Raw genomic sequence first — 25,428 nt, forward strand, 5'->3', positions numbered from 1 at the left:
TCGCACGCAAGGAAGTGCGTCTGGGCAAAAACAAAACAAAACAATTTGCCCCCCTGACTGCTGGGACCCACCAGCTACATCTTCGCACGGAAGGAAGTGCATGACAGTCGGGACCCACCTGGTCGAAGCGTACGTAGCGTTGTCATGCTGGTCGCGAACATGTACATACATATATACTGGTGGATGTAGAGGCGCGCTCGTGTCTTAGTAGAGGCGCGCACGTAGCATGTACACGTACGTACAGCGGCCAGGGTGCAAGAAAGAAAATACAGCCACGTATGTGTACATACGGGCGGGGTCTCGAACGCCTACTCGCGCATACGTACGGCGAGGGCTCGTTGACATGGCTGGGTCGGAACGGAGAAACAACGTCGTCGTCGTCGTGTTCATGGGGAGGCAACGGAATGCATCGTGTTCATGGGGAGGCAACGGAATGTGTCGTGTTCATCGGGAGGCAACCGAACGCGTGGGAGCCAACCGGCTGGGTCGGAACGGAATGCGTGGTCGTGTTCATCGGGAGGGCTTGGACGGAACAGGCGATGGAAACGAGGCCTGGCGTACCGCACAACGGAGGAAACGGACCTCCTACGTTCGGAATGGGGTCCTGTTGATCGGGAGGGGTGTGGCGTACCGCAAAACGGAGGAAACGGACCTCCTACGGTCGAAACGGGGGTCCTGTTGATCGGGAGGGGTGTGGCGTACCGCAAAACGGACGAAACGGACCTCCTACGGTCGGAACGGGGGTCCTGTTCATTGGGAGGGGTGTGGCGTACCGCAAAACGGGACTCCACGGGATATTGTTCATCTCCACCGTCGACCTCCTCCAGCCTCCACGGGCTACCGTCGGCCTCCTCCAGCCTCCACGGGCTCCTGTTCATCCAGCCTCCACCGGGCGCTACTCCACTGGCTACTGTTCAACCACCCCTCCACGGGCACCCCTCCACCGTCTACTGTTCATCCAGCCCTCCACACCACGGGGTCCTGTTCAACCACCCCTCCACGGGCACCCCTCTACCGTCTACTGTTCATCCAGCCCTCCACACCACGGGGTCCTGTTCAACCACCCCTCCACGGGCACCCCTCCACCGTCTACTGTTCATCCAGCCCTCCACCACACCACGGGGTCCTGTTCATCCAGAGGCAACGCCACCGTTCACTGTTCATCCAAACCCCCCGCAACGCTCACTGTTCATCCCAGAGGCAGCATCGATCGGCTTCAGTTAGCAGCAGTAGCGAAGGAATCGCTCGATCGGGTTCAGTTAACAGCCATCGATCGATCGCTCGGGTTCAGTAACGCGTAGCCAGCAGTGCAATCGCTCGGGTTCAGTTAGAGCCCAACGCCTCGCTCGGGTTCAGTTAGAGCCAACGCCTCGCACACACGCGCGTACGTGTACGAGAAAAACGCGCATCGCTCGGCCCCCGACCTCCCACCGTAACTGGGAACTCCCCGAAATTTTCCTCGCCCTCGCTTCTACCACGGTTTTTCCGTCATGGACGGCCCAAAGAATGTCATGCAGCTGCGTCTCCGGCCCGCCCAGGACGAAAAGCCCATTTTCTGTCATGATTTTTTGTCATAGAAGTAGGAGCCCACCACATCTATGATGATACCGGGTTTTGTCACAATTATCGTCATAGAAGTGTCATATGTATGACAGAAAAAAAATTCGTTCGGCCCAAAATGTCACGGATGTGTCTTTTTTTTGTAGTGATAATACAAATCGTCATCGAACGTTAAGCGTGTGGACCCTACGGGTTTAAGAACTATGTAGACATGACCAAGACACATCTCCGGTCAATAACCAATAGCAGAACCTAGATGCTCATATTGGCTCCTACATATTTTACGAAGATCTTTATCGGTCAAACCGCATAACAACGTACGTTGTTCCCTTTGTCATCGGTATGTTACTTGCCCGAGATTCGATCATCGGTATCACCATACCTAGTTCAATCCGTTACCGGCAAGTCTCCTTACTCATTCCGTAATGCATCATCACGCAACTAACTCATTAGTCACATTGCTTGCAAGGCTTATAGTGATGTGCATTACCGAGAGGGCCCAGAGATACCTCTCCGACAATCGAAGTGAAAAATCCTAATCTCGATCTATGCCAACTCAACAAACACCTTCGGAGATACCTGTAGAGCATCTTTATAATCAGCCAGTTACGTTGTGACTTTTGATAGCACACTAGGCGTTCCTCCGGTATTCGGGAGTTGCATAATCTCATAGTCAGAGGAACATGTATAAGTCATGAAGAAACCAATAGCAATAAAACTTAAGCATCATAATGCTAAGCTAACGGATGGGTCTTGTCCATCACATCGTTCTCTAATGATGTGATCCCGTTCATCAAATGACAACACATGTCTATGGTCAGGAAACTTAACCATCTTTGATTAACGAGCTAGTCTAGTAGAGGCATACTAGGGCCACATTGTTTTGTCTATGTATTCACACATGTATCAAGTTTCCGGTTAATACAATTCTAGCATGAATAATAAACATTTATCATGATATAAGGAAATAAAATAATAACTTTATTATTTCCTCTAGGGCATATTTCCTTCAGTCTCCTACTTGCACTAGAGTCAATAATCTAGTTCACATCTCCATGTGATTTAACACCAATAGTTCACATCGTCATGTGATTTAACACTCTGTAGTTCACATCGCCATGTGACAAATACCCAAAGGGTTTACTAGAGTCAATAATCTAGTTCACATCGTCATGTGATTAACACCCAAATAGTACTAAGGTGTGATCATGTTTTGCTTGTGAGAGAGGTTTAGTCAATGGGTCTGCCACATTCAGATCCGTATGTATTTTGCAAATTTCTATGTCTACAATGCTCTGCACGGAGCTACTCTAGCTAATTGCTCCCACTTTCAATATATATCTAGAACGAGACTTAGATTAATCCAGATCGGTGTCAAAGCTTGCATCGACGTAACTCTTTACGATGAACTCTTTGTCACCTCCATAACCGAGAAACATTTCCTTAATCCACTAATGATAATTTTGACCACTGTCCAGTGATCCACTCCTGGATCACTATTGTACCCTCTTGCCAAACTCATGGTGAGGTACACAATAGGTCCGGTAGATAGCATAACATACTTTATAGAACATATGAATGAGTCATAGGGAATGACTTTTCCTTCTCTTTCTATTTTCTGCCGTGGTCGGGTTTTGAGTCTTTACTCAACTTCACACCTTGCAACACAGGCAAGAACTCCTTCTTTGACTGTTCCATTTTGAACTACTTCAAAACTTTTCAAGGTATGCACTCATTTGAAAAAAATTATCAAGCGTCTTGATCTATCTCTATAGATCTTGATGCTCAATATGTAAGCAGCTTCACCGAGGTCTTTCTTTGAAAAACTCCTTCAAACACCCCTTTATGCTTTCTAGAAAATTCTACATTATTTCCGATTAACAATATGTCATTCACATATACTTATCAGAAATGTTGTAGTGCTGCCACTAACTTTCTTGTAAATACATGATTCACCACAAGTCTGTATAAAACTATATGCTTTGATCAACTCATCAAAGCGTATATTCCAACTCCGAGATGCTTGCATCAGTCCATAGATTGCCCACTTTGTTAGCACCTTTAGGATTGACAAAACCTTTTTGTTGTATCATATACAACTCTTCTTTAAGAAATCCATTAAGGAATGCAGTTTTGACATCCATTTGCCAGATTTCATAAAATGTGGCAATTGCTAACATGATTCGGAATGACTTAAGCATCGCTATGAGTGAGAAAATCTCATCGTAGTCAACACCTTGAACTTGTCGAAAACTTTTTGCGACAATTCGAGCTTTGTAGATAGTAACACTACTATCAGTGTCTGTCTTCCTCTTGAAAATCCATTTATTCTCAATGGCTTGTCGATCATCGGGCAAGTCAACCAAAGTCCATACTTTGTTCTCATACATGGATCCCATCTCAGATTCCATGGCCTCAAGCCATTTCGCGGAATCTGGGCTCATCATCGCTTCCTCATAGTTCGTAGGTTCATCATGGTCAAGTAACATGACCTCCAGAACAGGATTGTCGTACCACTCTGGTGCGGACCTTACTCTGGTTGACCTACGAGGTTCGGTAGTAACTTGAACTGAAGTTTCATGATCATCATCATTAGCTTCCTCACTAATTGGTGTAGGCATCACCGGAACTGATTTCTGTGATAAACTACTTTCCAACTCGAGAGAAGGTACAATTACATCATCAAGTTCTACTTTCCTCCCACTCACTTCTTTTGAAAGAAATTCCTTCTCTAGAAAGGATCCATTCTTAGAAACGAATATCTTGCCTTCAGATCTGTGATAGAAGGTGTACCCAACAGTCTCCTTTGGGTATCCTATGAAGACACATTTCTCCGATTTGGGTTCGAGCTTATTAGGTTGAAGCTTTTTCTCATAAGCATCACATCCCAAACTTTAAGAAACGACAGCTTCGGTTTCTTGCCAAACCACAGTTCATATGGTGTCATCTCAACGGATTTAGATGGTGCCCTATTTAACATGAATGCAGCTGTCTCTAATGCATAACCCCAAAATGATAGTGATAAATCGGTAAGAGACATCATAGAATGCACCATATCTAATAAAGTACGGTTATGACGTTCGGACACACCATTACGCTCTGGTGTTCCAGGTGGCGTGAGTTGCGAAACTATTCCACATCATTTCAAATGAAGACCAAACTCGTAACTCAAATATTCGTCTCCGCGATGAGATAGTAGAAACTTTATTTTCTTGTTACGATGATTTTCCACTTCACTCTGAAATTCTTTAAACTTTTCAAATGTTTCAGACTTATGTTTCATCAAGTAGATATACCCATATCTGCTCAAATCATTTGTGAAGATCAGAAAATAACGATACCTGCCGCGAGCCTCAACACTCATCGGATCACATACATCAGTATGTATTATTTCCAACAAGTCAGTTGCTCGCTGATACGTCTGCAACGTATCTATAATTCTTGATTGTTCCATGCTATTATATTATCTGTTTTGGATGTTAATGGGCTTTATTATGCACTTTTATATTATTTTTGGGACTAACCTACTAACCCAAGGCCCAGTGCAAATTGCTGTTTTTTTGCCTATTTCAGTGTTTCACAGAAAAGGAATATCAAACGGAATGAAACCTTCGGGAGCGTGATTTTTGGAACAAACATGATCCAGAGAACTTGGAGTGGACGTCAAGAAACGAACGAGGAGGCCACGAGGCAGGGAGGTGCGCCCGCCCCCTGGGCGCGCCCCCACCCTCATGGGCCCTCATAGCTCCACCGACCTACTTCTTCCTCCTATATATATCCACGTACCCTGAAAACATCAAGGAGCACCACGAAACCCTATTTCCACCGCCGCAACCTTCTGTACCCGTGAGATCCCATCTTGGGGCCTTTTCCAGCGCTTCACCGGAGAGGGAATCGATCACGGAGGGCTTCTACATCAACACCATAGCCTCTCCGATGATGTGTGAGTAGTTTACCTCACACCTTCGGGTCCATAGTTATTAGCTAGATGGCTTCTTCTCTCTCTTTGGATCTCAATACAAACTTCTCCTCGATCTTCTTGGAGATCTATTCGATGTAACTATTTTTGCGGTGTGTTTGTCGAGATCCGATGAATTGTGGGTTTATGATCAAGATTATCTATGAACAATATTTGAATCTCCTCTGAATTCTTTTATGTGTGATTGGTTATCTGTGCAAGTCTCTTCGAATTATCAGTTTGGTTTGGCCTACTAGATTGATCTTTCTTGCAATGGGAGAAGTGCTTAGCTTTGGGTTCAATCATGCGGTGCTCGATCCCAGTGACAGAAGGGGAAACGACATGTATTGTATTGTTGCCATCGAGGATAAAAAGATGGGGTTTATATCATATTGCTTGAGTTTATCCATCTACATCATGTCATCTTGCCTAATGCGTTACTCCGTTCTTATGATCTTAATACTCTAGATGCATGCTGGATAGCGGTCGATGTGTGGAGTAATAGTAGTAGATGCATGCAGGAGTCGGTCTACTTGTCGCGGACGTGATGCCTATATACATGATCATGCCTAGATATTCTCATAACTATGCACTATTCTATCAATTGCTCGACGGTAATTTGTTCACCCACCGCAATACTTATGCTATCTTGAGAGAAGCCACTAGTGAAACCTATGGCCCCCGGGTCTATCTTCCATCATATTAACCTTCTGTCACCAAGTTATTTCTGTTGCCGTTTATTTTGCAATCTTTACTTTTAATCTTTATCATAAAAATACCAAAAATATTATCTTATCATCTCTATCAGATCTCACTTTTACAAGTGGCCGTGGAGGGATTGACAACCCCTTTATCGCGTTGGTTGCAAGGTTCCTATTTGTTTGTGTAGGTACGAGGGACTTGCGTGTGGCCTCGTACTGGATTGATACCTTGGTTCTAAAAAACTGAGGGAAATACTTACGCTACTTTGCTGCATCACCCTTTCCTCTTCAAGGGAAAACCAACGCATGCTCAAGAGGTAGCAAGAAGTATTTCTGGCGCCATTGCCGGGGAGTCTACGCACAAGTCAATACATACCAAGTACCCATCACAAACTCTTATCGCTCGCATTACATTATTCGCCATTTGCCTCTCATTTTCCTCTCCCCCACTTCACCCTTGCCATTTTATTCGCCCTCTCTTTCTGTTCGCCTCTTTTTCACTTGCTTCTTGTTTGCTTGTGTGTTGGATTGCTTGCTTGTCACGATGGCTCAATATAATACTAAATTGTGTGACTTTGCCAATACCAACAACAATGATTTCCTTAGCACTCCGATTGCTCTTCTTACCGATGCTGAATCTTGTGAAATTAATGCTGCTTTGCTGAATCTTGTCATGAAAGATAAATTCTCCGGCCTTCCTAGTGAAGATGCCGCTACCCATCTAAATAGCTTTGTTGATTTGTGTGATATGCAAAAGAAGAAAGATGTGGATAATGATATTGTCAAATTGAAGCTATTTCCGTTTTCTCTTAGAGATCGTGCTAAAACTTGGTTTTCGTCTTTGCCTAAAAATAGCATCGATTCTTGGAATAAGTGCAAAGATGCTTTTATCTCTAAGTACTTTCCTCCCGCTAAGATCATATCTCTTAGAAACGATATTATGAATTTTAAGCAACTTGATCATGAACATGTTGCACAAGCTTGGCAGAGGATGAAATTAATGATACGTAATTGCCCTACACATGGTTTGAATTTATGGACGATTATACAAAAAAATTATGCCAGATTGAATTTTGCTTCTAGAAATCTTTTAGATTCGGTCGCGGGAGGTACTTTTATGGAAATCACTTTAGGAGAAGCTACTAAACTCCTAGATAATATTATGGTTAATTATTCTCAATGGCACACTGAAAGATCTACTAGTAAAAAGGTGCATGCAATTGAAGAGATTAATGTTTTGAGTGAAAAGATGGATGAACGTATGAAATTGTTTGCTAATAAGAGTGTTTCTTCTAATCCCAATGATATGCCTTTGTCTACTTTGATTGAGAATAATAATGAATCTATGGATGTGAATTTTGTTGGTAGGAACAATTTTGGTAACAACGCTTATAGAGGAAACTTTAAGCCTAGGCTGTATCCTAGTAATTCCTCTAATAATTATGGTAATTCCTACAACAACTCTTATGGAAATTTTAATAAGATGCCCTATGATTTAGAGACTAGTGTTAAAGAATTTATGATTTCTCAAAAGAATTTCAATGCTTTGCTTGAAAAAAAATTGCCTAAGATTGATGAGTTGGCTAGGAACGTGGATAGAATTTCTCTTGATGTTGATTCTTTGAAACTTAGATCTATTCCACCTAAGCATGATATCAATGAGTCTCTCAAAGCCATGAGAATTTCCATTGATGAGTGCAAAGAAAGAACAGCTAGGATGCGTGCTAAAAAAGATTTCTTTATGAAAGCGTGTTCTTCTAGTTTTGATGATAATAAGGATGAAGATTAAACAGAATAACAATTGTTCTTTGACTTAAATGAATAACCATATTGCAACAAACATGATCCAATCATATTATGCTCAATGCAAGCACCAAATAACATTTATTTTAGGTTCAACAAAAATCCCGAAGGTAAAGGGAGTGTGCGATGGTGATCTTATCAACCTTGGAATCACTTCCAACACACATCGTCACCTTGCCCTCAACTAGTCTTTGTTCACTTTGTAACTCTTGTTTCGAGTTACTAATAAAAGCAACTGAACCAGTATCAAATACCCAGGGGCTACTATGAACACTAGTAAAGTACACATCAATAACATGTATATCATATATACTTTTTGTCGTGGAATTGTCAGGGCAGATGTCCTTAGTGTCAGGACTTAGTCGCGAGGCCAGCGCATCTATGTGGTAGCTTGAGAGGGGTTGGGCGGAATCGAGAGACGCAACACAAGACAAGGATTTAGACAGCTTCGGGCCCCGGGAAACATCATCCGGTAATAGCCCTACATGATGTTTGTGGCTAGGTCTCATTATGCTCATGAGAGAGTCGCCGGTAAGCCGGCTCTTTGTGTCTAGTCCTAGAGATTGTTTCTTGTTGCTTGTCCCTCTTTGGGGTGCCCTGCCCCTCCTTATATAAGTTAGAGGGGCGGGTTACATGCGGAGTCCTAGTAGGACTAGGACTAGTCTATCTTTTCTTACAAGTTGAATACAAGTCCGGGTCTTGCTTCCTCATAAAGGAAATATTCGTCATCCCTTTCTCCTTAAGCCGGCCCACCAGAGTATAAGCCAGCCTGCTGGGCCTTGGGCCTTGTCGTCCGTCTGATCCGCCCGCCGGGTCTCCAGTGAGTCACAATGTCCAGGCGGGTTACCTGTGAATCGCCATGTTCGGGCGGATCACCAGTGAGTCGCCAAGCTCTAGCTAGGTCTCTGGTGAGTCGCCAAGTCTGGCCAGGTCTCTGGTGAGTCACCAAGTCTGGCCAGGTCTCTGGTGAGTCACCAAGTCTGGCCGGGTCATACCGCGGGGTATATCCCCGACATTAGCCCCCAGTTTAATTTGGATTTATCCATGTTAAACTGATCCTGCAAAATAACTGAAGAACAAATTTGACAGGTTGTGCTCCGGGTTAAATATTCTTGTAAGCCGGCACCTGATCATCCTTAAGTCCTTGACATTTTCTCCTGGAATATCCGGGTCAATAGGCCAGCTTCATAATCCATTTGCTGACATTGGCTCTTATAAAGAAATATTATACGAAATAATCCATTTGAGTCGGTTTCCAAAACTCCGGCTTAATAAACATCTTAGACTCAAGATTCATCTGGTGATCCGCCAGTTTAAAGATGTAGAGGCTGGCTATTTATAATTGCCAAAATTACCGTCTTGTAAATATTGATAACACCGGGTCATAACTGTTGCCGACGCCGGGTCATTATTATTGGTGACACCGGGTCATGCTTGTTGCAAACACCGGGTCAATCTGGTCTGCTCCAAACTGAGAATTTGAAGATTTTTTCTCCCTTATATGCATATCACCTGTAGCCCCCAAGTCTTAAGAGGAGAACATAGTGATAACTTAAGACTTGCTTCAATATAAGTGTTGCAACCTTGAAGAAAACCGGGTTATTCATCTTAATCATTAGTCATAAACTGAATATTCCACATATGTAGCCCCCAAGTGCCGGGTTGTCATGCTTGCAGCAACCTGGGACTTGTAATTGCCTTATGCTCATAAAAACTTCAACCAGTGTAGCCCCCAAGGGCCGGGTCATTATATAATAATGAGCAGGGACTTTGTAAATATGATCATGTAAACTTGACTAGCAACGTGTAGCCCCCAAGGGCCGGGTCAGTAAGATATTACCGAGCTCGGACTTTGTATACGATTCATTGATAATAACAACATATGATGTAATCTCCACCATGGGGCTTGAACCCACGTCAACAAGGATAAGAGCTTTGTACTCTACCAACTGAGTAGTGGATCTTTCAATATAATAGATTAAGGCTTGTGTACCTTGAATTTTCGACAGGAGCAATGGTAGCCCCCAAGGGCCGGCTCATTACAATGTGATGAGTCGGGTCTTCAATAAGTTGAGAAAAAAATGTCTTTACATTAGCCCTCAAGTGCCATGGTGCATGCTAGCAGTGACATGGGACTTGCATATTTGATGTGATCTCAATTTAAATAATGTAGCCCCCAAGTGCCGGGTCGTAAGCCTGCAGCGACTCGGGACTATTCTTTCCATTGTAGAATAAATCATATCCATTGATAAAATAATAGCCATTGCGCCAAAGCGACTTTGAATACCTCATCTACTGATAAGTCAATCCGGAGTTTAAATACCCGGCGGCTCTTGGCCGATGGCGATTTAATACGCCTCCATTGTAAGCCGGAAGTTGTACGACCCGGCGGCTTATAGCCTTTGAGAAAATCAAGAATTGATAACCCTTTTGAGACACCAATTTCAATCTATGATGATGGGCTTGAATTTAATCATTTATGTAAGTCATAGCTCTGTAAATCCTGCAGAGTTTAAACAACATATGCCCTGGCGACTTAACGTCAAAAACCAGGGCGGGTAACCACCCAAATGTAGTCTTATCCTGCACATAATTAGATCACAATCCCTTGGCGGTTTACCGCAGGGCGGGTCATAATATCTCACATATAACCATTGATGTGTAACAAGGAGTAACAGATAAGCCTGTTATGAATCATAACTTTGAAACATAACTATAATAATAATATTATACCTGTGATATTGAATTTTCACTGCCGGTTTATGTGACCTGTGCAGTAAGGGTGATAACCCAATCTTTAGAAATCAAGACTTCCAAATGTTTATGATTGTCATATGATGGCGACTTATCATCCAAAGTCAAACCGGGTTAAATAACAACCACTCATATACACTTTAGATATGATCAAAAGAGCTTTAAATAAAATCCAAAAATTGTTTGCAAAAAGAGACTTCAAAAAATTTCAGGCTTCTGATTTGAATACGATCAGAAAACCGTCCCAAAGGGGTTAAGCTAAGATTCGAATACGATCATATAGCCCCCAGTGGCTTTGGCGTTGCCGATCAAGAGGGTACCGACAACTATGTTCTCTTTGGTTCGAATACGACCTATGTTTGAACAGGAAGCCCCCAAATGACCTTGAGAGTGGTTTAACGACGCTAATTCGAATACGATCCACGTCGGTTCCCAAAAGGGGTTGAGCTATGATTCGAATACGATCAAGAAGCCCCCTAGTGAGCTCAGCAGTGTGCCGGTCAAGAGGGTACCGACAGCTATGTTCTCTTTGGTTCGAATACGACCTATGTTTGAACAGGAAGCCCCCTAGTGATCATGAGAATATTTAATGACTCTGATTCGAATACGATCAGGGTCACACCTAAAGGGTTAAGCTAAATTCGAATACGATCAGCTCCTAATGGTCATTAAAGCAGGGTACCTATGTTTGGGTTGTGCTTTGTAACAGACTCTTTTTGGTCCCTTTAATTTTTCCTGAGAACTCGAACTTTTGCGAGAGATAAATTCATTTTGAACCGGAAAAACTGGATATTGAGAGTTTCAAAGCTTTGTGATAAACAAATTTACCTTGAACCGGATTTGAGAGCTTCAAAACTTTATGGAAGATAAATTTCCCTTGAACCGGATTTTAAACCGGATATTTAAGAGCTTCAATGCTTTGTGGGAGATGTCAAGTCTCTTGAGCCGGATCTAAACCGGAATCCTTCTTTTTAAGCCGGAAATTTTCTGACGGCCTTTAAACTTTTTACCAATATGGCGGTAGCCTCCGGGACCGGGTTATTTTTCCCTTCAATGACCCGGAGTTCTTGAATGCATTGAAACCGACCAATGCTGCCGAGTCATATCATTGTAGCCCCCGAGTATCAAGACGACTCGAGGAGTTGGCTTTGAGATTCTCCATATTGACCATAGCATAAGGTGTATATCATTGGTGTTGATAGCACGATGTGAATCCACAGAAGGTTGAGGTGACTGCGGCGGGTTATAAATGATCCTGTATGAGCCGTGTCAGCAACTCGGCCAATGGTCCCTTCCAACTGGCTGTTTGAAGTTAACCAAACTATAGTGGCGGCGACTTGTGCGCCTGCCCATTTGAACCATCCAGCGCCGACGGCGGGCAGACAGGTGTGGCCTGGTATGTTGATATAGACCAGGCCGCGAGAAACGGAACGACAAAGATGATCGCAGCATCAGGGGCAGCTTAGATGAATCGGACGCGGCATTGTAAACCATTGCGGACGGGGAAAATCGGCACCGGTGTTGTAAACCAGCACAGACGGGCGAGTTAATCGCAGGCGTGGCCCCGACAAGCTGGTGTAAACCGGGCCACAGGGACGGCGACTTGCTCACGTTCATTCACCGTGTAATGTGACACGGACGAACACCGGGCAGTATGTTGCCAGCGCGTGCTCCATAACCACGTTTTATAATGAATAATTGTCCTGCATATCAAAATATACGGTCCGAAGTAACTGTTCTTTTGACAAAAACAATGTGTCAAAAATAGACTTAGATAGATGTCACCTGATATGTTAGGCCGGAAATTATCCGCCATGGAGTTGATGGTCACCACGGTGAAGCTAAAATCAACCATGGATGAGTCGCCCGAAGGAGCAAACGGATGAGTCGGCCGTAGCGTTGTACGCCGGTGCGGACGAGCAAATTGTTCTCCGCGTCGTAAACCGGCGTGGACGCGTGAACCGGCCGCGAGGGCGGACGAGCGATTCGTCCGTGGTGTTGTAAGGCGGTGCGGACGGGCGAGTCGGCCGGCGCGTTGATGTAAACCAGGCAGCGGGGACGACGACTTGCATGTGTATCCGTCGAGCAACATGCCACGGACGAACGTCAGTGTAGATTTATACTGGTGTGCGCTCCATATCCGCCATACAACACCTTTGTCCTGAATGATTATCCTGAGTAAAAATATTACGGGACAAAGTAATTGTTCTCAAAAATTAATATGTGTTGTTAAAACAGACCGGACGATTTTCACCTGATGTTTGAACGAGAGATGATCTCGTCTGTCTCCATAAACAGTGAGCCATTGTCCTGTTTTCCTTGGACAAAAGACGACTTGTGCGTACGTCCTCCGGAACACACACTGACGAAGGCAGCAGTATCGGGTCATGGCACAGAGGCAAGTTGGTAGTACGGTTGCTTGTTTTAGCCGGGGGGCAGCAGGCGCTGGAGGCGATGTGACGGACGCGTCGGCCATGGCAGAGCCGCAGCAGCGGGGGAGCGGCCGGGTCGATCCAGGCGGGTCTGACCCAGTTGTGGTGGCCGTGGATAACCCACGCCCGCCCGGGTCGTGTTTTTTTACTGCATGCATCAGCGTATGCACGCGCAGCCTGTTCGTGAAGCGTGGCGCCCGAGGCTGCGGTCTTGAAATTTGGAGTGTTAGGTCATGTGTTCGCCGTATGCACTTTTTCCCTGTTGATGATCCAGTAGTAGTAGTACTTGAACTCTTCCCCGATTGACTCGGATGCCCGCTCTCGGTCATAGATGGACTACAAAATCTGAATTGTACTCGGATCAGACTAGTTCACCTTTAGCTTTTAGCTCAAGCGTCTAATCAGTTAAGGAATATTCCTCCTGATGTATCTCACGTGGGCTAGTAACCCCTTTTTCCTTTCCTTTTGAGCCAGGAGTTCGACTTGATTTCCTGGCCGCTGGTACTCTGCGTCGGGAATGCATCGGAAACAGCTGAGGTGGAGACATGTTCGTACTTCCGAAACTGACGCGCGTGATGGAACTCTTGTCGGTCTTGACGACGTACAGGTGCAGCGGCGTCGTACAGCAGCTTGCAGCAGAATCGATCTCCGACGGCAAAAACGCAGCGGCGGCAGCATAAGGAAAAAACCATAACTTCTTGCAGAAAATTGACTTTGCCGGTTCTGTCTTAAGCCGGCCCATGCCGGGTTACTCCGCGTAATCCTTCCATGCCCGCTCATCTTTATCTGGCTAATCGCGAGTTTCTCGATCCCTAAGAACAGATCCCTTCAAGAACTCGGGCGCCAACTGTCGTGGAATTGTCACGTCAGATGTCCTTAGTGTCAGGACTTAGTCGCGAGGCCAGCGCATCTATGTGGTAGCTTGAGAGGGGTTGGGCGGAATCAAGAGACGCAACACAAGGCAAGGATTTAGACAGCTTCGGACCCCAGGAAACATCATCCGGTAATAGCCCTACATGATGTTTGTGGCTAGGTCTCATTATGCTCATGAGAGAGTCGCCGGTAAGCCGGCTCTTTGTGTCTAGCCCTAGAGATTGTTTCTTGTTGCTTGTCCCTCTTTGGGGTGCCCTGCCCCTCCTTATATAAGTTAGAGGGGCGGGTTACATGCGGAGTCCTAGTAGGACTAGGACTAGTCTATCTTTTCTTACAAGTTGAATACAAGTCCGGGTCTTGCTTCCTCATAAAGGAAATATTCGTCATCCCTTTCTCCTTAAGCCGGCCCACCAGAGTATAAGCCAACCTGCTGGGCCTTGGGCCTTGTCGTCCGTCTGATCCGCCCGCCGGGTCTCCAGTGAGTCACAATGTCCAGGCGGGTTACCTGTGAATCGCCATGTTCGGGCGGATCACCAGTGAGTCGCCAAGCTCTAGCCAGGTCTCTGGTGAGTCGCCAATTCTGGCCAGGTCTCTGGTGAGTCGCCAAGTCTGTCCAGGTCTCTGGTGAGTCACCAAGTCTGGCCGGGTCATATCGCGGGGTATATCCCCGACACTTTTGTTCACTTTGCCATCCTTCTTATCGGCCAAGTATTTGGGGCAGTTCCGCTTCCAGTGACCATTTCCTTTACTGTAGAAGCACTCAGTTTCAGGCTTGGGTCTAGCTTTGAGCTTCTTCATGGGAGTGGCTACTTGCATTCCATTCTTCTTGAAGTTCCCTTTCTTTCCCTTGCCCTTTTACTTGAAACTAGTGGTCTTGTCAACCATCAACATTTGATGCTTTTCTTGATTTCTACCTTCGTCGATTTCAGCATCACGAAGAGCTTGGGAATCGTTTTCGTCATCCCTTGCATATTATAATTCATCACAAAGTACTAGTAACTTGATGATAGTGACTAGAGAACTCTGTCAATCACTATTTTATCTGGAAGATTAACTCCCACTTGATTCAAGCGATTGTAGTACTCAGACAATCTAAGCACATGCTCACTGGTTGAGCTATTCTCCTCCATCTTGTAGGCAAAGTACTTGTCAGAGGTCTCATACCTCTTGACTCGGGCATGAGTCTGAAATACCAATTTCAGCTCTTGGAACATCTTATATGCTCCATGCTGTTCAAAACGTTTTTGAAGTCCCGGTTCTAAGTCGTAAAGCATGGTGCACTAAACTATCAAGTAGTTATCATACCGAGCTTGCCAAATGTTCATAACGTCTGAATTTGCTCCTGCAATAGGTCCGTCACCTAGCGGTGCATCAAGGACATAATTCTTCTATGCAGCAATGAGGATAATCCTCAGATCACGGACCTCGTCCGCATTATTTCTACTATCATCTTTCAACATAGTTTTTCTCTAGGAACATATCAAAAATAAATGGGGAGCTACATCGCGAGCTATTGATCTACAACATAGTTATGCAAATACTATCAGGACTAAGTTCATGATAAATTAAAGTTCAATTAATCATATTACTTAAGAACTCCCACTTAGATAGACATCCCTCTAGTCATCTAAATGATCACGTGATCCATATCAACTAAACCATGTCCGATCATCACGTGAGGTGGAGAAGTTTTCAATGGTGAACATCACTATGTTGATCATATCTACTATATGATTCACGCTCGACCTTTCGGTCTCAGTTTCCGAGGCCATATCTGTATATGCTAGGCTCATCAAGTTTAACCCGAGTATTCTGCGTGTGCAAAACTGGCTTGCACCCGTTGTATGTGAACGTAGAGCTTATCACACCCGATCATCACGTGGTGTCTCAGCATGAATAACTGTCGCAACGGTGCATACTCAGGGAGAACACTTATACCTTGAAATTGTAGTGAGAGATCATCTTATAATGCTACCGCCGTACTAAGCAAAATAAGATGCATAAAAGATAAACATCACATGCAATCAAATAAGTGATATGATATGGCCATCATCATCTTGTGCTTTTGATCTCCATCTCCAAAGCACTGTCATGATCACCATCATCACCGGCTTGACACCTTGATCTCCATCGAAGCATCGTTGTCGTCTCGCCAACTATTGCTTCTACGACTATCGCTACCGCTTAGTGATAAAGTAAAGCAATTACATGGCGATTGCATTTGATAGAATAAAGCGACAACCATAAGGCTCCTGCCGGTTGCCGATAACTATTACAAAACATGATCATCTCATACAACAATTTATATATCATCACGTCTTGACCATATCACATCACAGCAGGCCCTGCAAAAACAAGTTAGACATCCTCTACTTTGTTGTTGCAAGTTTTACGTGGCTGCTACGGGCTTCTAGCAAGAACCGTTCTTACCTACGCATCAAAACCACAACAATTTTTCATCAAGTGTGTTGTTTTAACCTTCAACAAGGACCGGGCGTAGTCAAACTGGATTCAACTAAAGCTGGAGAAACAGACACCCACTAGCCACCTGTGTGCGAAGCACGGCGGTAGAACCAGTCCCATGAACGCGGTCATGTAATGTCGGTCTGGGCCGCTTCATACAACAATACCGCCGAATCAAAGTATGACATGCTGGTAAGCAGTATGACTATTATCGCCCACAACTCTTTGTGTTCTACTCGTGCATATAACATCTACGCATAGACCTGGCTTGGATGCCACTGTTGGGGAACGTAGTATTTCAAAAAATTTACCTACGATCACGCAAGATCTATCTAGGAGAAGCATAGCAATGAGCGGGGAGAGTGTGTCCACGTACCCTCGTAGACCGAAAGCGGAAGCGTTTAGTAACGTGGTTGATGTAGTCGAATGTCTTCGCGATCCAACCGATCCAAGTACCGAACGTACGGCACCTCCGCGCATCTGCACACGTTCAGCTCGGTGATGTCCCTTGAACTCTTGATCCAGTTGAGGCCGAGGGAGAGTTCCGTCAGCACGACGGCGGTGGTGACGGTGATGATGAAGTTACCAGCGCAGGGCTTCGCCTAAGCACTACGACGATATGACCGAGGTGTGTAACTGTGGAGGGGGGCACCCCACACGGCTAAAAGATCAACTTGTGTGTTTGGGGTGCCCCTGCCCCCGTATATAAAGGATTGGAGGAGGAGGCCGGCCAACAAGGGGCGCGCCAGGGATAGGGGAGTCCTACTGGGACTCCAGTCCTATTAGGATTCGGCCCGACCCTTTTTTCCTTCTACCAGAGGGGGAAAAGGGGAAGGAGAGGGAGTAGGAGAAGGAAAGGGGGGAGGCACCCCCTTCCCAAGTCCAATTCGGCCTCCTCCCTTGTGGGGGGCGCACCAGCCCCTTGTGGGCTGGTTAGCCTCCCTCCTATGGCCCATAAGGCCCATATCTTTCCCCGGGGTGTTCCGGTAACCTCCCGGTACTCCGGAAAAATGCCTGAATCACTCGGAACCATTCCGATGTCCGAATGCAACCCTCCAATATATGAATCTTTACCTCTCGACCATTTCGAGACTCCTCCTCATGTCCATGATCTCATCCGGGACTCCGAAAAAACTTTGGTACATCAAATCACATAACTCATAATACAAATCGTCATCGAACGTCAAGCGTGCGGACCCTACGGGTTCGAGAACTATGTAGCCATGACCGAGACACATCTCCGGTCAATAACCAATAGCAGAACCTGGATGCTCATATTGGCTCCTACATATTCTACGAAGATCTTTACCGGTCAGACCGCATAACAACATACGTTGTTCCCTTTGTCATCGGTTTGTTACTTGCCCGAGATTCGATCGTCGGTATCACCATACCTAGTTCAATCTCGTTACTGGCAAGTCTCTTTACTTGTTCCGTAATGCATCATCCCGCAACTAACTCATTAGTCACATTGCTTGCAAGGCTTATAGTGATGTGCATTACCGAGAGGGGCCAGAGATACCTCTGGGACAATCGGAGTGACAAATCCTAATCTCGATCTATGCCAACTCAACAGACACCTTTGGAGACACCTCCAGAGCATCTTTATAATCAGCCAGTTACGTTGTGACGTTTGATAGCACACTAAGTGTTCCTCCGGTATTCGGGAGTTGCATAATCTCATAGTCAGAGGAACATGTATAAGTCATGAAGAAAGCAATAGCAATAAAACTTAACGATCATAATGCTAAGCTAACGGATGGGTCTTGTCCATCACATCATTATCTAATGATGTGATCCCGTTCATCAAATGACAACACATGCCTATGGTCAGGAAACTTAACCATCTTTGATTAACGAGCTAGTCTAGTAGAGGCTACTCGGGATACTTTGTTTTGTCTATGTATTCACACATGTACTAAGTTTCCGGTTAATATAATTCTAGCATGAATAATAAACATTTATCATGATATAAGGAAGTAAAATAATAACTTTATTATTTCCTCTACGGCATATTTCCTTCAACGGTACCATGGCACGAGCACTGCATTCTCCTCCTTTGTCGACTGTCTTTGCGCGAGCACCGTAACTAGTTCGCCGACGGTGTCGCTCGCCGTGCCGCCGACTCCATGCTCGTCCACGACTCCATGCTCATCATGTCGGACACGACGCCATGGCCACTATCCACTGCAGTCGCCATTGTCCGGCGCACACTGCATTTATTCTCCCCTCCCTCTACTAGCTCTTAATCATACCTCATGCATGCAACCAAACACCGTGTTCATGTGCCGCTTGGGCCAATGCAGGCAACCAAACAAAGTGCACTTGCGTATTACCTAATGCAGGGACCCTAGATGCAGGCAACCAAACAACTTGCAGATGACGCATTTGGGGCTGTTTTTGCTCAACCAGTCTGGGTTGAGATGTGTATGCAATGCAGCTACTGTTCACTGCTGCAACCAAACACGCCCTATACCATTTTCTTCAAAACGAAAACAGTCCTCCTATAGGGATGTTCCTACACGACGAATGCCACACAAAAGATCAAACCGTCCGTGAGTGGATTCAGTGATACAGCGCACCACCGTATGTTGAATCGTATGAGGATCGGACATAAAAATGCCATGTGTCAGTCCGACGTGGTGGATGCACCCGAACTTCGACATATCTGCCCCAGATTTGAGCTGGATATCAGCCGGAACGTCTGAGGACGATTTAAGGCTCCCTTATGGGTCGGGCTTTTTTGTCCGGTCCGTGAATGGGTCAACAAATATTATCCGTTGTTTAAAGTTTTCATCACACAAGATTCTGCCACGTGGCCTTTTAATTGATTCCCACTATCGTCTCATATTATTCTAGAAGCATCTTTTTCCCATGCCAAGAATCTGATTCTCCAATCAAAAAAGCAATAGAACAATCTAGATTCTTAGGGTTGGGCCCTGACAAGTATGATTTGTACAGAAAAGAAATAAAATGTCTAGAATGTATTTCCCTCAGCTATTATATAGTTCATGCGAAACACGTATAATTTACTACTAGTACCTGTCGGCGTTCTGGGAACGGGGGTCCCCAGACTTTCCTGCCTGCGGCCCACGGCGTGGCTAAGCTAGCAGGCCGTACGGCCCATCTTCGTCGACAAGGCATTCAAGACCCACGCGAGGGGCCAAGCCTCATGAGGCGGATGACGCAAGACCACCTCAGGAGCGGCCAAACCAGGCAGGCTCATGAGGAGCGGAGATATCAAGGCGGGGCAAACCTCACGAGGCCCTCGTGACGTGAGCCATGACGATCGACACCAGGCCACGCGTCCGCTCAAGTGGTCCCAATGCACCATCACTTTCAACTCGGCAGATCAGCTCAAGTGCGCGGCCACTGCCGGCGCCCTCCCGATGTTGTGTTCCCCAGTCATCAGCAATGTGCAGGTTACCAAGACCCTCATCGACGGCGGCGCAGGCTCAACGTCGTGTCCGTCGACACGTTCGACAACCTCCAAGTGCCATACGAGCAGCTCCAGCCTACCAAACCTTTCTCAGGAGTGACCGACGGTTCCACCACACTGATAGGGCAGGTCCGCTTGCCTGTCACCTTTGGAGAACGCAAGAACTACCGCACCGAGCTCATCGACTTCGACGTCGCGCACATCCGCCTGCCGTACAACGCCATCCTCGGGTATCCGGCCCTGGCCAAGTTCATGGCAGTCACCCACCACGGCTACAACGTCCTCAAGATGCTAGGAAGCGGAGGAATCATCATGGTCCCGTGTGAAGAAAGAGATGCGGTGTGCTCCCTTGAGCGCGTCTTCCAAGCTGTAGCAATCGACGACCCCGACAACAGAAGTGAGGGCCCTCCGGAGGCCATCGCCAAGAAGAAGCAGCTGCGCCGCACAGGACCTCAAGAGGATGGCGACGCGGCAGGAGCCTCATCAGGATCAGCGTCCGTCCTAGGGGCGCCTCCCTCCATCGCATAGGAAGGCGCGCCCGGCGTCCTCCTCGGACAGGGCTCGGGGGCCCTCTTCTGGAGGGCCTCAGACCTTGCCAACCTCACGAGGGAGGCGTTTGGGCACCACTTGGAGGCGTGCTTCGTGGCACGTGACCCTCAGGACAGCACAGGGCAAGGAGTGCCCACCACTCAGGAGTTCATCACCAAGACCACTCAGGAACTACAAGAAGCAAGAGCCATGCGCGGCGACAGCCGCTCACGAGGCGCAGCTCCCCATCCTGGCAAGGATGCTGGGCTGCGTGTCTACATCGACGTCTCCGGGCTCAACAGGGCCGCATCTCAGGAGCGCTTCTGGCCATCGCGTGTGGGCCGCTGCGAGGGCCCGCCACACAGCTACGTCCGCATGCCCTTCGGCTTGCCGAGCGTGGCATCAGCCTATCACCGCAACATGCGGCGTGTCCTGGCGGCTCAGGAAGCCAGGTACCACGCAGTCCTGGAGGAGATGGAGACGGTCTTCAGGGAACCTCCCGAGCCCCCAGAGCCTCCCGAGGCTCAGGGCTCTGGTGGCTCGTGAGGAGCCGCTCCTTCGACGCACGCCTTCAGCTACACCAACTCTACTTCGTCTACAGAACCATGTGACATCTTCCAAGCTCGTTTAGCTGGGAGCGCCCCTCGGGCTGCATTATTCCCAGGCCACATGGGTCCGTCCCTGTGGCATGTATCCCTTTTGCTTATGTCTTTAGCTTACCTTGTTGGGGGCGCCCCACGGGCTGCATCATCCCCAAGCCGCTCGGGCCGGACCCAGTGGCATGTATCTTCCTGCATTTACCTAAGTTGATCTGCTTTCCATACTTAACCTGCCCACGGCTATCACCTGCTCGACCATCGCCTCCCACGGGGGCCTTCTCACATGCACAGCGCTGGTGCATGGGTCCGTCCCTGCCACGTCGACAAATATGAGCGGCCGAGCTCTGGCTCGCGGCACGCCCCGCGCACGTCACCTCACCAGGCCCTCAGTGCCTTCACCTCATCCAAAGCAACCAGCGGCAGGCTGACAGCTATAACGGCGAACCATGTTTCTGCTTGTGCCTGTTCACAGGGTTCCCATGGGAAGGATAGCAGGCGGCACCGCGAGTCTCCTTTTCTCTCGTGCAATTCACTTGCGCGTTAAAAGGGGGGCTCCTGAGCATCGCGACTCAGGAGCTCTTACTGGCTCTCCAGCCCTCACCCCCTGGCCTTGCCCACGGCATCGCGACCTGGCATACCAGCGGCGGCTGAGCTTGCTCGAGGGCCGGGACCTGAGGACGCAGAGCACTAAGGAGAGCATGGGGAGGGAAACTCGTATGGGCTGGCCTGGCTATGCTGCACAAGTTGGCGCGCAGGCCTAGCGCACCATCAGGAATCGCCACGAAATCAACAAGACAAGTCCCGCCCTCGGATCGGCTAAATGTTCGAGCCTAATGGTCACTCACGCCCTGCCGCAACCCCGTTGCGGCCATTTTGACTCCCTTTCTCGCCTTACCATGGCTGCTTGAGCGCAAAGGGGGACCTCCTGAGCATCGCGCCTCAGGGGCTCTTACTGGACCTCGGGCCGCACACCTCCTGGCCTTGACCACGGCACGCGACCTGACATACCAGCGACAGCTGTAGCCTGCCTGGGGACCGGGACCTGTCAGTGTAAAGCAACAAGCTATCGCGAGGAAAGAAAGGGGGGACCGAGCCTTAACGGGACATGCGTTCACCAAATTTGTCATAACAGGGAAGATAGGTATAAAAGACATTACAGACCCTTACATGCCCCACGGGGTAATTCATGATTCTTCGCAGGGACTTGTCAAGTCGTGCAGTTGCCGAGGCAGCGTGGGGAAGCGGAGACGCCCGCATCCAATCAACCGCCACGCGTCAACCGAGGCCGCAGGCTTTTGGGCCCGCGGTGCTCCGTACTTGGCCCCTGGCTTCGCCGCGAAGTCAAGCCCGAGCGCACCTTGGGCCCGGGGGCTACTGTCGGCGTTCTGGGAATGGGGCTCCCCAGACTTGCCTGCCTGCGGCCCACGGCGTGGCTAAGCTAGCAGGCCGTACGACCCATCTTCGTCGACAAGGCATTTAAGACCCTCGCGAGGGGCCAAGCCTCGCGAGGCGGACGATGCAAGACCTCCTTAGGAGCGGCCAAGCCAGGCAGGCTCACGAGGAGCGAAGATATCAAGGCGGGGCAAACCTCACGAGGCCCTCGTGACGTGAGCCATGACGATCGACACCAGGCGGGCGCTAGGCGGGCGCCAGCGCGTCCAGCGTCCTTATTTCCTCTTTGGTGCTAAGGAGGCCAGCGCAGGCGAGGAGTACCGAGGCATCAGGCAAAGGATGCTATATTGGTGCAACGAGACCAAGACCAGGAGGACGGCAAGACGGAGGTCATCGTGGAGCCCAAGACGGCGTCACCACCAGAGCCTTTCGCAGGCGAAGACCACTTTTGTCAGGATAGCTTGTACTAGCTGTCCCCCTTCAAACTTGCCCGCCGTTGTTGGCTCCCTTCCCGCTCATTATTTGGGAAGAGGACCAGGGTCTCTATAAATAGGTCTAGCCACCACAATAGTAGAGAAGAGAACTCGAACAGATCGAAAGTCAACACTAGCACAAGAACACCTCAACCTCAGGAGGCTGTTCTTCCCCTTGTACTGTTCTTCATCAGCCCAAGAGGCAATCCACCACCACCACACTGGAGTAGGGTATTACACCACAACGGTGGCTCGAACCAGTATAAACCCCGTCTCTTTCTGTGTTGCGAGTTCGTCGAGTTCGTCCGCGAGATCTTAGCGAGCTAGGGTGTAGATGGTAGAGGGAAAGACTTCGCGCGCACCCACTGTTCAAACCTTAAGGGTTTGCCGGAACCCCACATCCGACAGTACCCGATGGAGTACGTATGTGCTACTGAAAGATTTGGGTGCTGTTTGGTTTCTAGCCACACCTTGCCACACTTTGCCACACCTAACCTTAGGCAACTTTGACCAAGTTAGATAGGTGTTTGGTTCTAGCCACACCTAAGGCAAGAATTTTTTTATGAGCAATGAACCCCACATGTCATAGACATAAAAAGTGTGACAAGATTCACTTAGGCAAGCCAAAGTGTGGCTAATAATTTGAGCAACTCAAATAAGGCAAGTGTGGCAAGTGTGGCTAAAATCATGTGGCAACATATGGCAAAGATACTCACAATCCAAACAGCCCCTTGGCGCGATCGAAGATCTTTCCACATATACTAGAACGTTCCAGACCCTTCCTACCCGCACGCTCACGCTCTCGCTCACGCTGCCGTCCAATTCTAGAGTCAGGATTAAATTAATAAATTATCGCCGACTCCGGCCACCGGCCTCGCGGCCAAGCAAGCAGCGGCGCGCCGCCACGCGCCTTGTGGCGTGACAGGTGACGCCACTCCGCACCACACGTTCGCCGCCGGTCGACCGCGCTACGTACGACGGAAAATATCCAGTCGAGCTATCTGCCAAAATAATATAATATCCGAGCTCGATCATATCCATCACGTCAAGAACGTCGCCGTGGCCTCCGTCGATTGGTCCGCATGCGCCAGAGGTCGGTCGGCCCCCACCAACTTGGCACACACGTATGCTCCCCCGGAAGCACCACGCACGCCAGACGCCACCGTCTCCTGCCCACACAACCTATATATAACCGCGGCCGCCCATGGGATCATCCATCCATTCTTCCTCCTAGCACCGAGTTCTCAGTTCTCACAGACCAACAGCACAACAGAGCATCGACCGAATTCCACACGCGAGGTTATTCAGATAAGCAGCGAATCCATGGGAGTGGGCATGAAGCGCGCGAGGGAGGAGGAGCCAGTTGTGTCGCTGGCGCTGTCGCTCAGCACAGACTCCTCGGCGACGTCCACCACGACGTCGGACAGCTCGACCGGTGCGCCGGCGATGGTCCCCAGGAAGAGGGCGCGGCGGGGGAGAGCTGTGGCCACGTCCGGGGAGGGAGAGTTCGTGTGCAAGACTTGCGGCCGGGCGTTCGAGACATTCCGGGCGCTGGGCGGGCACCGGACCAGTCACCTGCGCGGCCGCCATGGGCTAGAGCTCGGCGTCGGCGTCGCCAGGGTCATCAAGGAGCGGAAAAGGCAAGAGGATAAGCAGCGGCACGACTGTCACATCTGCGGGCTGGGCTTCGAGACGGGCCAGGCGCTGGGCGGCCACATGCGGCGGCACCGCGAGGAGATGGCACTCAGCGGCTCCGTCGACCGGTGGGTCGCTCTGTCGGATCAGGAGGCGGGACACCAGGCCGCCGTCGACTGGCCGCCCGTCTTGCTGCAGCTGTTCGTCTAGCCTGCTAGCTGGATCTCTCAGTTTCTTAATCCAGGACTTGTTCATCTCTTTAGAATGAGATAGGTTAATAGTTCAACCTTGTAATTACGAACTTACATACCATAGAGTACTTTTCATTTGGTTAGTTTTGTTAACCGATAATCGGATAATCCACTCGGGATTTACATGCACTTATACATAGGTAAGACAGGTTCTTTTGTTCTAAATGCGATTGACAGTATCTTGTTCTCAGACTGATGTTCTATGAATATTCTGCTGTTCACCACATTTTGTATATATTTTTGCGACACAATTTTGTATATGATCACAAGTCATATTCGGAGCCTCAATTTGTAAAATTCTTTCAAATTTTTTTGTAAAATTCTGCCATATAAAGCTACCTTCACAACTTAAGATCGTTGAAACGTTGACATTATAGTGGTGTCCACAATATTAAGTGTAAGTGGTTTGAGATTTAGAAACCGCGATCCACTACCTCTGTTTTATCCGTGATCTGTCTGTTCCAAAACAGCTGCAATAAGTCTACATCCTGATAGAGTAACACATCAAGAGATATGAGCACAATAGTGACAAGTGTCGACATTTGTGCAAGTGGAGAAGGAAATAAG

At 47.9% G+C, this 25,428-nt stretch overlaps 1 protein-coding gene across 1 annotated transcript; it reads left to right on the plus strand.

The window, feature by feature from the left end:
- Positions 1-24,165: 24,165 nt before the first annotated feature.
- LOC109784228 (zinc finger protein AZF2) lies at positions 24,166-25,213 on the plus strand. Its single transcript, XM_020342823.4, has one exon. The coding sequence runs from the start codon at positions 24,299-24,301 to the stop codon at positions 24,818-24,820; it is 522 nt and encodes a 173-aa protein (XP_020198412.1). The 5' UTR covers positions 24,166-24,298; the 3' UTR covers positions 24,821-25,213.
- Positions 25,214-25,428: the final 215 nt, after the last annotated feature.

This window comes from Aegilops tauschii, chromosome 5 (genome assembly GCF_002575655.3).
Source record: "Aegilops tauschii subsp. strangulata cultivar AL8/78 chromosome 5, Aet v6.0, whole genome shotgun sequence".
In the NCBI taxonomy this organism is placed as follows: Eukaryota; Viridiplantae; Streptophyta; class Magnoliopsida; order Poales; family Poaceae; genus Aegilops; species Aegilops tauschii.

Excerpts from the sequence above, each read along its gene's own strand:
- LOC109784228 (XM_020342823.4), top strand. The coding sequence starts at position 24,299 with ATGGGAGTGGGCATGAAGCGCGCGAGGGAGGAGGAGCCAGTTGTGTCG.